The sequence below is a fragment of the Megalops cyprinoides genome, chromosome 20 (assembly GCF_013368585.1).
Source record: "Megalops cyprinoides isolate fMegCyp1 chromosome 20, fMegCyp1.pri, whole genome shotgun sequence".
Taxonomy (NCBI): domain Eukaryota; kingdom Metazoa; phylum Chordata; class Actinopteri; order Elopiformes; family Megalopidae; genus Megalops; species Megalops cyprinoides.
The window spans coordinates 408,719-427,280 of NC_050602.1; the positions used below are offsets into that span (position 1 = coordinate 408,719).

The 18,562-nt window shown below is 41.9% G+C and overlaps 1 protein-coding gene across 3 annotated transcripts in view; it reads right to left on the reverse strand.

Annotated features, from left to right (window-relative positions):
• LOC118795347 (UDP-N-acetylglucosamine/UDP-glucose/GDP-mannose transporter) overlaps positions 1-18,562 on the reverse strand; it is a 38,615-nt gene that overhangs the window by 1,775 nt on the left and 18,278 nt on the right. For 2 of the 3 annotated variants that reach the window (XM_036553776.1, XM_036553772.1), the window contains one exon: positions 16,233-18,381. The exons of the other annotated variant lie outside the window; for it this stretch is intronic. In XM_036553776.1, the coding sequence (XP_036409669.1) occupies positions 18,348-18,381 (34 nt within the window). In that variant the 3' untranslated portion in view covers positions 16,233-18,347. Of the gene's footprint in view, positions 1-16,232; positions 18,382-18,562 lie in introns of those variants that run through there. 3 annotated transcript variants of the gene reach the window in all.

Consider the following 18,562-nt stretch of genomic DNA (forward strand, 5'->3'; position numbering starts at 1 on the left):
TCTTTATTACACAACCTAAAGACACTTGGCAAAAATGATGACCAACAGACAAGTCTACTTAACATTGTAAAGACCTTCAGTGATGACATTAAAATGGAGTGTGGGCTTGATAAGTGTACAAAAGCCACCTTTAAAAGAAGAAGGATCATCAATACCTGTGACATCAACCTTGACATCAACACCATAATCAAGGAGCTAGATCAGGAGGTATTTACAAGCACCTAGCAATTGACAAAGGAGATGCCATTCAACACTCAGCCATGAAGGAGAAAATTTTAAAAGAATTCTATAGAAGACTCGAGATGGTACTGGGAAGTGAGCTTAATGCAGCTAACAAGTTTGAGGCCATTGATACATTAGCTATATCAGTAGTGACATACAGCTTTAACATTGTCAGTTGGAGCCTTAATGACATCAAAAGGATTGACACAAAAATGCTGACCATGGAAAAAAAATCACTACCCGAAAGTTGATGTTGACAGACTCTATATACTGAGAACAGAAGGAGGATATGGCTTAACCCAATTGGAGCTGACTTATAAAACTCCAACCATTGGCTTGGACACATATCTATGAACATCCAGTGATGTACTTTTTCCAGATAGTGAAACAACATGATAGTAAGAAGTTATATTCTGTAAAAAAGAAGCTGCCAAGTACAAAATTGAACTTAAAATCTCTGATACTATAACCAACCATTGATGGGGCAGTTAACAGCTGTGCTTGAAGAGTCAGAAATAAATCAAAGTTTCTTGAACAGTAACAACTACAAGAAAACTGGGAGGAGAAAGCAATGCATGGGAAATACCCAAAAACAATAAAAGAAGCAGACATGGACACGCAAAAGACCAATTATTCGATCAAAAGCCATGGACTGAAAGCAGAAAAGAAGGACTGATCATTGCTGCCCAAGACCAGAGCTTGCCACTAGATCCTACCACCATCTAATAACCAAAGATGGAACAGATCCATGCAGGATCTGTGATGAATATTCAATTCAATTCATTTTTATTTGTATAGCGCTTTTTACAACACAAGTTGTCACAAAGCAGCTTTACATTGTTCCCAGGCCTGAGACCCCCTGAGAGCAAGCCTAAGGCAACAGTGGCAAGGAAAAACTCCCTATCAGGAAGAAACCTTGAGCAGAACCGGGCTCATGGGGGGGCCCATCTGCTTCTGGCCGGCACTGGGCAGATAGAACAATAGTAGTTAACAGTAGAGTAATTATAAGAATGTCTCCTAGGATGTCCGGGTCTTGGAATGCAGTTGGCTTTGATGGGCAGGGCAGCGAGATAGCAGGACTGGAAAACAGGATGAGACGCTTGGGCTACAGCTCCGGACAGGAGCCCGGAGCAGGGAATAGGAAGCAAACAGAAAACAGTGGTTAGTGGATGATAAGAATGGCAGGGATGTAGAACAGAGAGGCAGGAGAGGAGGGGCAGAGAAAAAGGTGTGCAACAAGGAAAGACCCCGGCAGGCTAACATTATGGCAGCATACCTAGGGGACGGGAGGCAAGGGACCGGCATAGTCATGAGAGCGACCCTAAGACAGTCAACACCAGATCACGGCACAGGGTCCATGAACGCAATGACCACTTAGTCCACCAGAGACTCTATGATCCACGCCAGCACCAGGCCATGTCCCTCAGCTGAAGGATTTACTATATAGATATGTTTTGAGCCTAGACTTAAAGGTGGAGAGAGAGTCTGTTCCCCGAATCTCAGAGGGTAAACTGTTCCACAGGAGAGGGGCTTGATAGGAAAAGGCTCTACCGCCTACAGTAGTTTTGCCCACTCTTGGAATGGTGAGAAGCCCGGCATTTTGGGAGCGAAGGGCTCTCTGCGGAAGATATGGATGAAGAAGGTCCTTAAGATAGGGGGGGGCAAGCCCATTTAAAGCCTTAAATGTGAGTAAGAGTATTTTAAAAATGATCCGGTATTTAATAGGTAGCCAATGGAGAGAGGCCAGAACTGGGGTGATGTGCTCAAAGCGTTTAGTTTTAGTTAAGATTCGAGCAGCTGCATTTTGCACCAGCTGAAGGGGTTTTAATGAGACGTTTGCACATCCTGACAAGAGGGCATTACAGTAGTCTAATCTGGATGTTACAAAGGCATGGATTAGTTTTTCAGCGTCGTTAATTGATACGATTTTCCTGATTTTAGCAATATTTCTCAGATGGAAGAAGGCAGTCCTAGAGGTGTTAGTTATGTGAGTTTCAAAAGAGAGCTCGGGATCAATAACAACAACAAGGTCTTTGATGGCTGCACTCGGGGCAAGGGAGACACCATCAAGGTCCAGTGTAAAATGAGTGAGTTTGCTCCTGATTGAATTTTGGCCTATGACCAATATTTCGGTTTTGTCCGGGTTAAGGAGGAGAAAGTTTCGGGCCATCCAATTCTTTACATCTGTTAGGCAGGCCTCCATGTTTGAAATATTCAGAGGGACATCGGGTTTGACTGATATGTATAACTGAGTGTCATCCGTGTAACAGTGGAAATTAATGTCATGTTTACGGATGATATCGCCAAGAGGCAACATGTATAACAAGAAGAGCAGAGGTCCAAGCACAGATCCTTGAGGTATACCATATTTTACTCTGGAACGAGCGGAGGATTCGTTGTTGATGGAGACAAATTGATATCGTTCTGATAGATAAGACCTAAACCAAGATAGGGCCTGTCCACTTATGCCAACCAGGTTTTTGAGGCGGTCAAGGAGGATACAATGATCGATGGTATCAAAGGCTGCACTTAGGTCTAGTAGCACAAGAAGAGAGATACAGCCATTGTCACAGGAGAGTAGAAGGTCGTTGAGCACTTTTAGGAGAGCGGTTTCCGTACTGTGGTGAGGTCTAAATCCGGACTGGAAAACTTCCAAAATGTTGTTAGAGTGTAAAAAGGTACAGAGTTGCTTTGATACTGCTTTTTCCAGAATTTTTGAGAGGAATGGAAGGTTCGAGATGGGCCTATAGTTTGACAGGTCATTGGGATCAAGATTAGGCTTTTTCAGAATAGGCCTGATAACTGCTACTTTGAAGGGCTGAGGTACGTGTCCAGACATAAGAGAGGCATTGATAAGATTTAATAGTGGTGTGCCAATTGCAGGCAATAGCTGTTTTAGGAAGCCAGTTGGTATGGGGTCAAGTTGGCTGGTAGAGTTATTAGATGAATTGAGAAGAGAAGAAAAGTCGCCAAATTCAATGGGTATAAAAGAGTCAAAGCGCGAGGTGGGCCTAATAGACATGCCTACATAATCTGGAATGGGACTGGCCAGGCAGGAACCAGAAGTTGATGAGAATTTTTGTATTGTGTCTCTTATCTTTAAGATTTTACTATCAAAGAAGTTCATGAAGTCACTGCTACTATAAATTGCTGGTATGGTAGGGTTAACTGATGCAGGACTCTTGGTTAATCTGTCGATAGTGCTAAACAGGTACCTAGGATTGTCCTTGTTTCTCTCAATAAGAGTAGAGAAATATTTGGATCTGGTAGCTGTGAGGGCATGCTTGTAATTTAGGAGACTTTCCTTCCACGCCAGGAGAAAATCCTGTAATTTGGTGGAGCGCCATTTTCTTTCGAGTTTTCGTGTGGCTTGTTTGAGAGCACGAGTATGGTCGTTATACCAAGGTGCTAGCTTCTTGTCTGTGATTTTCTTCCTTTTGAGGGGAGCAACGGCATCTAGAGTTTTACGCAAAGTAGAGTCAATTCTGTCCGCGAGTAGATTAATTTCAGTTGAGCTAGGGTTTGAACATAAACTAGAGGAGATTTCGTTGTGCAGGTAGTATGATGTAGGGAGCTCGTCGATAAAGGCATTTGCTGTAAGAGAGCAAAATGTGCGCCTGGAAGAAAATCTAGGCTCCGAGTATGTGAAGCACGTTAGTGGTAAATTGAAAGAGATGAGATAGTGGTCGGATAACACAGGATTGTGTGGCATGATTTCCACCTGGTTAATGTCTGCTCCATATGTGAGGACCAAATCAAGAGTATGGTTGCGGTAATGTGTGGGTTTGTCCACAGCTTGATAGAGTCCAATGGATTCGATGATGGACAAAAATGCTGTTCTGAACGGGTCATGTTCATTATCCATACGGACATTAAAGTCGCCTACTATTACAGCTTTTTCTATATTGACAACCAGGTCAGATAGAAAATTGGCAAATTCCGATAAGAAAACACTGTAAGGGCCAGGTGGCCTGTAAACTATAACAAGGGTAAATAGCTGAAATGCAGTCTTGTCAAGATGTGCAAAGCTAAGTACTAATAGTTCAAATGAATGGAAGTTATAGCCAGGTTTAAGGGTGGCACAGAGTTTGGAGCTGTGTACAGCAGCAACGCCGCCACCTCTACCAGTAGGTCGAGGGACCTGGTGATTACAATAACTGGGAGGAGTTGATTCGTTGAGAGCAACAAAGTCATTAGGTTTGAGCCATGTTTCAGTCAGGCATAAGATATCAAATTGGTGATGTGATCAGTAATCAATTCGTTTATTAATAAAGCTTTAGGTTGTAGCGATCTGATATTTATTAACCCAATCTTAAGGACCATTTGTCTACAGGTAGTACTTTCAGGTTTGGCAGACTTAATTTTTATCAAATTATCAGCACAAATGCCCCTACTGGATGTTTTTAAGAAGTTTGGGATGGAGGGTCGTGGAACAGACACTGTCTCTATGGGATTTTTAAGTGGTGGTTCCAGGGAAAAAGCAGACATCTGTGTAGGACAGAAAGTCTGCTGCCTGGCCTTGGCCCTGATAAATCAAGGTTTAGTGGAATTCAGACTATGATCCATGTTACTAGAGATGATAGCTGCACCCTCCCTCGAGGGGTGGATGCCATCTCGTTTTAAAAGACCAGGCCTCCCCCAAAACTTGTGCCAATTATCTATAAAAACCCACGTTGTTAGAGGGGCACCATTCAGACAACCAACGATTAAGTGACGTTAATCTGCTATAGATCTCGTCACCGCGCCGCATGGGGATGGGGCCAGAGAAAATTACTGAATCCGACATTTGTTTGGCAATCCTGCACACCGATTTAATAGTTAACTTTGTTACTTCCGATTGCCTCATGCGAACATCGTTAGCGCCGACGTGAATAACAATTTTTGAGTATTTCGCTTTACTTTTACCTTTAGCTTTAGCCAGCACTTTCAAATTGGCTTCAATGTCGGAAGCTCTGGCTCCAGGAATGCAATTGACTATGGTCGTTGGTGTCTCTACGTTCACGTTTCTAAGAATAGAATCGCCAATAATCAGGGCTCTTTTAACAGGTTTCTCAGCAGGTGTGTTACTGAGGGGGGAGAACCTGTTGGAAACATGAACCGAGGGTTGGTGGTGCACCGGGGGCTTGCGCTTGCGTCTATTTTCCCAAACCGTAACCCACTCGCCTTGCTGCGAAGGCTCTGCCGGGGTTGAACTAGGGGAAAGGCTAATTGACGCATCCGGTACTGAAAAGGATTCGATAAACTTTTCACTAGCTTTAATCTCGTATAAGGTGCGGATGCGTGCTTCTAATTCTGCTATCTTCTCCGTCAACCTAGCGTTAAGCTCGCATTTAACACAGGTGAAGTTGGTAGTAATGGCGGAGAAGGAATAACTAAACATGTTGCACACAGAGCAGGGGAGATAGCGAGAGGGAGGAGAGCTAAGGATTGGAGAAACAGAGCTGCGAGAAGCCATCGTACGTAACTAGTGGCTACTTACGTAGTTTTTGCGAGGGTGTCGAAAAGTAGTGTCGGCGAATACTACGGGTTTGGGTCCTGGCTGGGTCCTAACCGAGCCAGGTTATGACTAAACCATTGAACACATTATCTCAGGCGGTCCGGAATTAGCAAAAACAGAATGTATTTCAAGACACAACAAAATAGCAACGTATCTGCACTGGAAGATCTGCAAGGAATACAATACTGAAACAACAGACTAGTGGTACCAACACCAACCCAATACTGTGATTGAATCTAATGGAGTTACAATCTCATGGGAATATGCCAATTCATACTGAACGAGAGATAAGTGCGTACAGACCAGACACTGTTATCAGAATGAACAGCAAAAGAAACTGTATATTGATATAGTTGTACCATCAGAAAGAAACACATGTCAAGGTAACTGAGAAACTAAGTACAAGGATACTGAGATTGCAATAAAAAGGGGGAAATGTCAACAGAGATTATACCAGTGGTTATAGGAGCTCTAGGACTTATAAAAAAAAGGCTTGGAAAAATTTATCAATAGGATTCCAAGCAACATCAACATCCAATAAGTACAAAAGATAACCTCCTAGGAACAGTGTGCATTTTGCAGAGGGTACTCTCCATTACATGAAAGACAGTCTATCGTATAGCACCCAAGGACCATTGTTTGGACCCAGTTCTATAGATGTATCACAAGATGCAAGAAAGAATAATAATAATAATAATAATAATAATACTGCCGGGAGGTAAACCAACAGTTGCTGCCGCGCTGCGCCATAGAGAAGGGGGGGGGGGGGGGGGGGTTGGGTGTCAGCAGAGCGTGAGCTGTCCCTGCATGATTTTTTTTTTTTTTAGACTTATAATAAAGCTTTTGTACCAGTACTCCTGTGTCCTGGTTGTTTTTGGCGGGAGGATCTATTTGGGGAACCTGAGTTGGGTGCCGGGGGCCAACTTTGGCATTGGTGGCTCACGACCCCCCGAAAATACCACAGGCCGTACAGTAGATTTTTCTGTGGTAAAACACCAAACTTTCTTGACAATGGTTGTCACTAAAAATTAAATAAATTGAAGACATATTGTTGAAAAAATGGCATTTAAAATATATAAAATATTTTTTTAAATGTTAAATAACTGTTAGATATACCATTTATGTTTTGTCGCACAGAGAAACAACTAGTATGATTGGAAAGGGTAAGTTCTGCTGTTTATTTTGATATGCGGTATGTTATGAAGCGATAGGATATTACTTTGCAGACGTTTGATGTCTTCATAACGCGATTACTTTGGTATGTACAAATATGTGACTAGCATCATTACAAAGCTTCGGTACCACTCTTTCTTGTGGTAGGCTATGTGTTCCATATCTATGCAATGAGGAGTTCATGAGTAATTCAAACAAGACTAATGGGTGTGGAGGTGGACGCAGAGCTGTATACAGATTGTAACTATGATTAAATTTAATGTAAATTCAAAATAATTTTTCTCGCCAACACTTCGTCGCATAGACAAGCAACTAGCATCGTAAGCGATGAATACTTTGTGAGCAATTCAACCGAGAAGGGATGTGAATTTGGACGCAGGCTGCGTCTGTCGAGCTTTAAGGGTTAAAAGACATTTTTAGTGACAATTACAAGTGACAAATAATTTTTTAAAGATTTTTGCAGAGACCCCCGAAAATTTTGCTGTTGAGGCTTTCAGGGGGTCTCAAGTGTCAATTAAGGGGTCTCGGACCCCTGAGAGCCCTGTATTTCACACCCTGTGTGTAGGCAAGGTTTTCACTGGTTACAATATCACCTGGTGTTAATAACTGCTCTGAAGATGTCTCTGTCATGTTTCCCACGCATGCCTTTCAATTAGTGATGTCCCTCCATTAATCAAAATCCAGAAAAGAAAAACACTTAATAAACTTACCACAAAGTTTACTGTTTTTTACTAAAAGAAGTTATTTCATTGCTACCAGCAGGATAACATTATGATAACACACATCTTTGTTACAGCATGAGAAGACGCAAATTTAATGAAAAGGAACAGAAAATGGGAAACTCAAAGTACCAGCAGTATGGAGACTGAAATGCATTCAACAACATGCTGTACAAGGTGTGCTTGACAAAAATCATTAACTTGTCCTGAAATAACCATCTAATAGCCACACTTTATCAACCTGTTATAGAATATGTTGATCTGGACGTTCAATGAAAATAACAGAATTGATGCAATTACATTTAGTTTCTGATGCCAAACTGTCAGACAGAATGAAAACACAACCCCCTTAATTACACCTAAATAAGTGCACCTCTATATAAAACATTCATGTAATTATTAAAACATACTGAATCAACAACTGAATTTGTACTCTTAAAATCTTGACTGATGGAAAGTAACCCATTTTCACACAGCAGGAAAGCTGGGGGGAGCAGTGTTGGAGCAAAGATAATAAATTTCACTTAATTTGTGGTAATATTTAACCTTTTTTATCAGGAAGATGGAGAAACTCTTTTGCAACCGAGACTTTATCAAGAAGGCACCTTGTGTAATATCAAACAGAGCAACATTTAAAACCATTATAATAATTTGAACTAAAACACTGCTGACACAACATTGAAAAATCACAGCTTCATGTCATAGCCTAACCTAAAAAATTAAATATGAAATCACAATGGTAAATTCACACCTCAGTGGTGGCTCAACACCAAATTTACCACCTAGGGCCTGTAACAATACTATTTCCCAATGCCAAAACTGAAAAGGACTACAGTTACATCACACCAAACACCAATTCAACATGTAGACCCTTTAGTGAAAATGTTTAGAAGCAAAGAGGCAATAGGCCTGTATCATTGGAATATTTTATCAGTATTGATCCCTTTTATGGATGCCCTTAGTACTTTAATTGTCTATATCACACACAGTGTAAGAGCGCAAACATCTCCCAAGAATTATTTTGAAAAATCACACAGATGGGTTTACTATTTAACGCCGCTGCAGTATGGCTGCAAAAATTTGTTGTTGTATCATGACTTATTCTGGAAAATATATTCTCAATGTTATTTTGGTATAGCGCCAGGAGTGTTATTGGTTATAATGTTAACCCTGTGCCCCAGAAGCTCTCGGCTCTGGTTTTGCCTCTAAATTTCGAGAAGGGTCTGGCTGCAGACCATGGGGCGAGTGGAGCTCCACTCTCAAACAGGAAGTACGTCACCTCCACTTCCCGGTAAATGTCGAAGTGGTGCGCAGTATGTCTTTTAATTACAATATTAGGTACTGCCGCTAGGCTAGGTTTCTCACTCTCCTCCTTTCCCCTCTCTAACATGAAAAGTTTGACTACTCCTTGGACTATTATAAATGTAGTTGTGCAAAAAATTTAATTTTGACAGAGGAAGATCAGCCTAGTTAGAGATTTGTTCATTTATTGTCTGAATTGTGTGAATTCATGCTCTGTCATAATTGTGTTTTGACACTGAACTGAACAGGTGTAGTGAAGTGGAACACTCTTTCAGTGAAGCACAAAGAGACCTACAGGAAGCCCTACACCACTTCCAGGTGCAGTGTAGCAGGCTTTACAAAGACTGTGGGGTTGGCTACCGGGGAAATGGTCAGCGGGGAGTCCTTTGGGGGTTTTACTCTTCAGATGACCACCCTGGATACTGCAGCTGGGACTGCGATTTAGATGACGGAGGCCTTGAACAATAACTGACTCCCTTTCATCCCTCAAACCCGTTCTGTTTTCTTGTCCTTTTCAATTGTTGTTCTATTGTTGTTGTTCTATTACTTCAGTGGTTTTTATATTTCTAAAGATAAGAAAGGAATAAATGAATGAACAAGTGTGTTGTTAATATGTTTATACTCTAAAATGTATGGAATGTTACATTGGCTAGTTGAACTGTATGCAGAAAAAACATGAACAAAGTCAAAATACGTAGGTTAAACGTATTGTGATGTTTTAATGTTTTAATGTAAGTAGTGCAAATTGCTGGGGAAAAATACAAAAATACTTTCGATGCCTTCGTCTCATATACAGTAAAAACTTTGTCTACCTCAAGTGTCTACTATCTCAAGTGGAGGTGACGTACTTCCGGTTCGAGAGTGGAGCTCCACTCGCCCCATAGGTCTGCAGTCAGACCCTTGTGTAAATTTCTGCTGTAGTAAAAGACAGTTACTACTACACAACCTCTCGCGTTTGTGATTCATTGACATCCTCCTCCTAAACTGGTGTAGGATGTTTGTAGTAAACTGGCTTTTCCCATATTAGAAATTTAATTGCCTAAGCAGTTTTTTTCACGGTCTCACTCGCAGACTGATAATGTGAGTTAAGCATTTGAGTGAGATGATACATGTTGAGAGGCCCTGTTCAGTTCCGTGTGATAGTCAGTCCGCGGCCCAGCAATGACGCTAGCACAGTCAACATGGCAGAGGTAAGGAAGAAGCACAAACATGCATTTGTGTCGGGAAATCATTATAGCTTCATTTTTAGTGAAATGTGTATAAACGAGGGAAATCAGATAATGTTTGTGGTAATCGTACCTGTCGTGTTTAGCTAGCCGTCCAACCTTAAGGAGTAATATTCATTCAGCTAACTATAGCTAGCTGCTCAGTAATTTAGCTAGTTAGGTAGCGGGGAGACCAACTCCAGTAACGAGATCGAAGATCTTACTAGGGTGAGCCATGCACGTTCGGCCTGTTTCCGAAAGGGTTCCACACAGATTACTTTCTAAGTGATACAGCACTTGTAGGAAGCCCTTTGTCATTATGCTTCAACATTATTAATAATTAGTAGGGTGCATTGTGCTGTTTTGTTTTCAGTGAGAAGGTCACCAGATAAAACCGTAATAGCAAGTCATATGCTGACAACAGCTAGGATCCCACAGTGGCAGAACAAATTGACTTTACTCCACCAGGGGTCATTCTTGTGCATCTTGTGATTTGTCAGGCCGCTGCAAGATGGCGACATGGGAGTAGCACCAGTCGTTCAGTGAGGTTCTGCTCCATTGTAGTGCACTGTGTGACTTGCAGTGTGTAAAGTGTGTATGAGCTTATTGCAGGATTGCATTCCTCCCACCTAAGCTCTCCTATGCAAATGCAGAGGTTGTCACGGCAAGACGAGCCTAGTGCATAATCAGCGATTCCAAACAGGTGCTTTGCTTTAACAGCTGTCAGACGGATTCAATTCATATTTCCCTGGAGTGTAGCCTTTGTGCATTGCTCAGCCAGTAAGAAGAACCATACTCTGAGAGAGCTCACTGCTTTCCTGAGTGACAGTACAAGCTTGCTCTGATTGGTATGGTTATGGTACTGGGGGGTCCCCTGAGGAAGAGGATGATGATGAGGAAAATGATGATGTGGAGCATGCGGGAAACAGCAGTAAGGTGTGTAATATGCTAAGGCTATATTCAGTCTGTGACTTAAATTGCACAAAAGTGAGTGAAAAAGGGATTGGAGAAGACGTATCCATAGCAAGACTTTCACCAACCCAGCTTATTTTGGCACAGATAAACAGAAGAATTGCCATGGGTACCAGTATTGAATGAACCACTGAATATTCCCTGCTTTTGTCTGAAAAGCTCATAATTATATTTCTGTGGTGTTTAATTTTATTTTTTGATCAAAGTTTCAAATATGAAGTCGCAGGAAATCTAAACATTAAGCCTTTCTTGAAATGTCTTCAGTTGTCGTAAGAGTCTTGCCATAAGTCTGTGCTGAGTTGCTTAAATGTGTGCAGTGGGTGGGAGTGTGAATCTTTACTCTTGGGTATTCAGGAGGGGGGAGTTAAGGTCCAGCTACTTTGAAAGTAGGTGACTTTTCAGTCTGGCTTTGGGAACATGCGGCATCCTCACTTAAGAGCAGGCTGAATTAACTGTTGAATTTGACCACGAAGTGTCGTCACATCCACCTGAAATCGAACAAGAGGGTGGCAGGAGGGCAGGTGCTCTTAGAATGCACCTTTTGGGTTTGAAATTAAAAACGGGAATATTTTTGATTGGATTGGCATGATGGTGAGACAGTAGCACTGAACTGCGAATACCCCATGTGAATAACATGAGATGTGGCTGTTTGGTTTGTGCCTTTCAGGAGATCATGGTGGGCTCCATGTACCAGGCTGAATCACCAGCTGGGCTTTCCAAATACAAAGACAATGAGAAAGGTAACAGGGCTGCATTTTTTTACTGCTGCATTTCTAACTGCTTCTGGCCTGCTGGCCAGCTTGTCAGAGCAGTCATTTGATTTGATGTGCATGTAATACAGTAAACAAATCACATGCTATTAACTACTCTGACAAGTTGGCCAGCAGGCAACGCATCACATTAAGCATGTGGTTTGTTTACTGTATTACCTACACATGAAATCTGAATATGAGAACTCAGATTTCATGTGCAGGTAATCCTGTGACGTTTAATCCACACATGTCGGTATGGACGGAGGAGGAATGTCGAAATTTTGAAGAAGGACTAAAAGCATATGGAAAGGACTTTCATTTAGTACAAGCACAAGCAAACAAGGTGAGGCGGTACAGTGTTGTGTGATCTCATTCATTACACTAAGCTGTTTCAATAAATGGAAAATTGTTCTCCAGTAAGGCTTGCATGAATACTGTGATGTGCAGAACCATGTGCAGCGATCACAAGTGGTCACTCGAGACGCATGTGGGGATGTGGCATGTGGCACTGTGTGTTCAAAAAAAATACAGTATGGGACAAGCGGCAAAAGGTATTGTCTCGGCATGATACAGATCCCTCACACAAAGCAGCTGTTCGAGCTCTTCGTTATACGTCAACGTTGCCAGGAGCTCTGGCCACCATAGCTATTGCAGCTTCATCCATCCATTTAATCATAAAGTCTGCATTTATAGCGGAACATGACCTGTCTTTCAGGATAGCGCCAGCCCTAGGTGATCTGTGCAAAACTTCACAGGACAGAATAGCACTCTCCAAACTTAGCGTGTCAAATACACAGGCTAGCTACCTATCCACTCACGACATTGCCTGTCACATTATTAGGCAATGTTTAGCGCACAAGCTGTCAAAACATGTTTTCACATAACGTTGACGCGCCCACAAAGCGCAACATGGACAGAATTTTCAATGTATTGGTCCGATGCTATGATGATGACTTTGACAAAGTTGTAACACACCATCTTGCTACTCGACCAACTTTTATTGAGGGTGCACTTTTCATTTTTAATAGCATTTAGGAAAATGGAAGCACTTTTAATTTGAGCACGGTAATACAAAATTGTATTTTTTTTTGTTTTACAATTTTGAATTAAAGCTGATGTGGTAACGTTAAATGTACCTGCGGCCCAAAAAAAAAAAAACATTTCAGGCTCAGAAAAATGTGTTGCTTTAAGCCCTGTGAGATGTTTCTACACCTTGATTGGAGTCTACCTGTGGTAAATTCCATTGATTGGACATGATTTGGAATGGCACACACCTGTCTATATAAGGTCTCTCAGCTAACAATGCATATCAGAGCAAAAACCAGGCCATGAGGTTGAAGGAACTGCCTGCAGAGCTCAAAGACAGGATTGTGTCGAGACACAGATCTGGGGAAGGCTACAAAACATTTCTGCCGAATTGAAGGTTCCCAAGAGCACAGTGACCTCCATAATTCTTAAATGGAAGAAGTTTGGAACAACTAGCACTCCTCCTAGAGCTGGCTGCCCAGCCAAACTGAGTGATCGGGGGAGAAGGGCCTTGGTAAGAGAGGTGACCAAGAACCCGATGATCACTCTGGCTGAGCTCCAGAGATCCTGTGTGGAGATGGGAGAAACTACCAGAAGGACAACCATCACTGCAACACTCCACCGATCTGGGCTTTATGGCAGAGTGGCCAGACAGAAGCCTCTCCTTAGTAAAAGACACATGAAAGCCCACTTGGAGTTTGCAAAAAAGCACCTAAAGGACTCTCAAACTGTGAAAAAGATTCTCTGGTCTGATGAAACCAGGATTGAACTGTTTGACCTTGATTCTAAGTATCATGTCTGGAGGAAACCAGGCACCACTCATCACCTGTGCAATACCATCCCAACGGTGAAGCATGGTGGTGGCAGCATCATGCTATGTTTTTCAGCGACAGGGACTGGGAGACTGGTCAGGGTTGAGGGAGAGCTGAATGGAGCAAAACACAGAGATATCCTTAATGAAAACCTGCTCAAGAGTGCTCAGGACGTCAGACTGGGCTGAAGGTGAACCTTCCAACAGGACAATGACCCTAATCACACAGCTAAGACAACGCAGGAGCGGCTTAGGGACAACTCTGTGAATGTCCTTGAGTGGCTCAACCAGAGCCCAGAATTGAACCTAATTTAACATATCTGGAGAGACCTGAAAATGCCTGTCCACCGACGGTCCCCATCCAACCTGACAGAGCTTGAGAGGATCTTCAGAGAAGAATGAAAGAAAATCCCCAAATCCAGGTGTGTAAAGCTTTGTTGCATCATATCCAAGAAGACTCGAGGCTGTAATTGCTGCCAAAGGTGCTTCAACTAAGTACAGAGTTATGGGTCTGAATACTTGTGTCAATGTGATATTTCAGTTTTTTTATTTTTAATAAATTTGCAGAAATTTCTCAAATCCTGTTTTTGCTTTGTCATTATGGGGTATTGAGTAGATTGATGAGGGAAAAAATGAATTTAAATGATTTTAGCATAAGGCTGCAACATAAAATGTGAAGGGGTCTGAATACTTTCTGAATGCACTGTAAGGAGAGTTCAGCCCTTTACGCATCCATTTTATAAAATGATATGGTGCTCAAACCCATTGGCATGACTAGGGATGTGGAAGAAAGGAAAGGGAAAAAAAGCTTGAGCAATCGTGTTGTTTCTTGTTAGCATTATTTGGGGGATATTCACATTTTGTCTTGAGATCTCCATTTGGCAAAGCATATCCCCAGCATGGTGGCTTAGCACTGTTGCCTCACAGCAAGAAGGTCGTGGGTTCAAATCCCACCTGTCTCAGGTCCTTTCTGTGTGGAGTTTGCATGGTCTACCTGTGTTTGTGTAAGTTGCTAAAATGGCGGTGTGTACGGATGCAGTGGCTCAAGGCTCTCTACTGTGTTTCTACTTGTTGCTTGTCTTGTTTTGTCATGGAAACTTAACCTACAGTCGTCAGGAATTGATAGGCATTGGACTTCAGCTTAACACTGAAGTCACAAGTGCCTTCACACGGATTCATAACATCCCACTGGAGATAGCGAGACTGCCGGGAGCTCTGTGGATCGTTGTCAGGCCCAGCAGGCAACGGAGGCAGCGCAGAGAGAGGAAGCAAAAGCGGGGATGCAGAGCCAGACTGCTAGCTCAACTAAGGAAGCAACCGCACAAACCTCCGCTACCATCTATTTTCCTCACAAACGCCAGATCCCTCGCAAACAAAATGGATGAGTTACAGTCACAGATTGCCTACAACTGCCTCATCTGTGAGTGTTGTCTGTTGATTGTGACGGAAACCTGGCTGCACTCGCAAATCCCCGACGCTACGGTGGAGCTAGCAGGAAGGACCATCCATCACCACGACCGGAACAAAGCCTCCGGTAAGAGCAAAGGGGGGGGACTATGTGTTTATGTGCTTGAGGGCTGGTGTTCTAACAGCAAAATAATAGACAGCCACTGCTCACCGGACCTAGAGGCCAGGTTTTTTCAAAGAAAAGAGATTCCGTTATTTTTCATTTTGTATTACTAACGCATCGCCAAACAAACTTTTTTCCCAATGGCTCTATGTCTGAATTTTTGACACTTTATGTCTACCCGAGGGAGTAGTTGTTCTGTGTGGTTAAGTTTGGTGAGTGTAAATGCCCTGTGCTGCATATGTAAGTCATATGCCACATTTGTGCCTGCTCTACATCAGACAGTATGCATGAGCAAGTGCATGGAGCCCAACAGCTGAGGGTCCTGAAAAGCAGGACCAGTGTTTTGAAACACAAGGGTTTTGATGGATTTGATGGCAAGCTGGATGATTGACATTATCCAGATTGACAGGCATGGCTTTTGAATAAATCTGTTTTAAAGGAATAAAGCATAGGTTCATCCTGACTTAAAACAAGAGTCATTATGAAAACGACTGACAGGTGATGTGCTAACAGCTCTCACAGGGGTTTGATAGCATGTTATTTTCCATTCCTTGTGTGGTCAGGGCTGAGAGTACAGCCTTTCACTCCTATTACCTTTTATTAAGCTCATTTTGTCATCTGAAGGCACTCTGAAGGCACTCATATGATATCAGTAGTTTAAGGTGTGTGTGTGTGTGTAACCAGATTTCCCCATTTGTAGTTTGAATCCCAGGGAATCTTCCTAAATAAAGTCCTTCACTGTGTTCCATTCCGTCACAGGTTCACCTGTAGGCCTGTCAGAAACATTGGTCAAGGGGCCTCCTGTGTCGTTACGATGAAGCTGGCAGAGATCATAAACTTGCAGGGTGTAACTATGCCTCCTCCATTTCAGTACACTGATACAATATACTATAAAATGACATTAAAAGGGAGAAAATGAAAATGCAATCCATTAATGAAATGTAGGCACTTTATTTTGCACATAAATCAAGGGGGGGGGGGGGGGGGGGTCCTCTCCTCTCAGACCGTTCATACAAACAGTAATGCATCCAGCTGTGTTTAGAGCCAGCCTCAAGCTGTTCACCAACAATGGGTCGTATGTGTCAAAGATCCCCACTTGTAAACAATGACAACATGCCATTTGTAATCACTGACTTTTTTGTAGTCTAATCAAATGTCTAACACATTTGGCTAAGGCGCACAATGTGAGGATTCACTGAAATTGTGCAACCCTTTTTTTTACCAAAAATTTTAAAAAATGGAAAAATGCATTACAACATATGACAGTATAAAATTACCATACACTCAGAGGGACCTATTGTTATTGTCGTCATTTACAATTACATTTGTAAAGCATGACTTATGATAATGAAAATACATCATCAAAATGTCCCAATATAGAATTAAAATAACAGTAAAAAAAACTTTCAAAGGCATTACTCACTGGAAAAAAACATTGGGGGTTGGTTTTTATTGTGAATAATCTGGGTTATATTGGGGTTTTCTATTGGGGTTTTGGGACTTCAGTGCATGTTCCAATGGTTGGAGACGCTACAGGTTCTACAAAAGTGGATTTGTTTGAAAAGGTATTAGTTTCTCCACACCACCAGAACACCTTTAAAAATACATGGGATCTTAAACCAGAGTATTCTGTAGTTTGGAGAGAGCTGACATGGAGGAGTCTGAAAGGAAAGGTGATACAGTGCTATGAACACAGAGTGAGAGTGAATTTTGTGTGGAGGGCTGCTGTTTTTACTGTACCATTGTATCGACAACCTAATCAATGAATTTCAAAGTGCCCTTACAAGTAATGTATTAAATCCACAGCCATAGAAATAATTAGCTAGCAAGCCGAGCAAGACATCTCTATATTGCTGGTTCATTTCAGATGGTGTTGTGCTTGTGCGATGCAGAATTACCTCTGATGTGAGTGGGAAAATGGCCACTTCAGCTGAATTTCTGTGACCTAAGGTAACCTCTGGTCCAAGTCTAAGGGATTCTTCAGAGCAGTTCTGTGTAAACTGGTCTTCTCAATGTTGGTGAAACCTTAGTGATTGTGCTCTTGGAAACAATGCCTGAACGCTTTACTGCTGCTGAGACATAAGCAAGCTGCATCCTGACCAAAGTTCTCTGAGTGTGCCCCCCCAAAACGGTTCATTGTTAAATTATTTGTTTTCTCAAATGTCTTAATCTTTGTCCTTCCAGTCTCTTTCAATAACTGAGCTCATGTCAACTGATTTCATCTGAACAGGTTACTTGTCAATTTGTAACTGTATTGGCATCCAGCACCTGCTTGACTGGCCCCACCTAGCTAATTCATGGTAGTGGTATTTAGTGGTGCCCCCCTTGCCAATGCTATAGCAGTGAACAATGCCTTTCAAGGCCTCATCATATTACACTTTGTAACTGTTTCTGCATTGGAAACAGTACAAGTTACAAATAATGGCACCAATGCAATGATATGCGTATCACAAGGAAAGATACATAAGAACATAACATATTATGACAAGAACAGACCATTTTGCCCAACTAAGCTCGCCATTATAGAAAAGGAAGAAATAACTGCAAAGAAGTGTTTAGAACCACACACATCCTATCATGACCAGATATTCAGCTCCTGCGTTCCTTCTCCAATAAGGATGCTCCAACTCAGACCACGTCCTTTGTGCAATGTTCAAAACAAACCAGCAAATGAGAACACTTGGAGCTTCAAGAGAGAATCGAAGAAGGAATGTTCAATGTGGAATGCATCAAATTGACTTCATGTATAAAGTATCTGTGTCAGAACGTCCAGATGGAACCAATGAATTTAGCCAATGAGTAGAGAAACAAAATGTAACACCAAGTACTGATTCATCCTATGTTGGAAGGCCTTGTTCACTGTAGGATTTGCTTCACAATCAGATCAACCGTTTACTTGGTAGGAATTATGAGATCCCTCAATTTTAAAAAATGCTTTTCACAAATCATGACATAATATGCTTAACAAAACACAGCCCCATTTAAAATCCATAAAGTGTGTTTGACTTTACCTTCATGCCCCAAGCACTCCTTAATAACAGACTTACGCTGACCTGTTTTTACAAGTGACCATTCAAATAGGCGATCTTATTTCAATTTCACCTGCCAGGTGCATGCTCCATTAAGGCATCTCTGTTGAAACAGAAGGTAAACATTTGAAACACACCCTCATTCACCTTGTCTCAACAATTACATTTTAAAAACAAAAACACCCAAATCTGTAAACTGTTAAAAATGCATTCACTAGCTACATTTTTCATTTTTGTTAAATACAGATCTGAGTACAAGTACAAATACAAATCTACTGCATGTT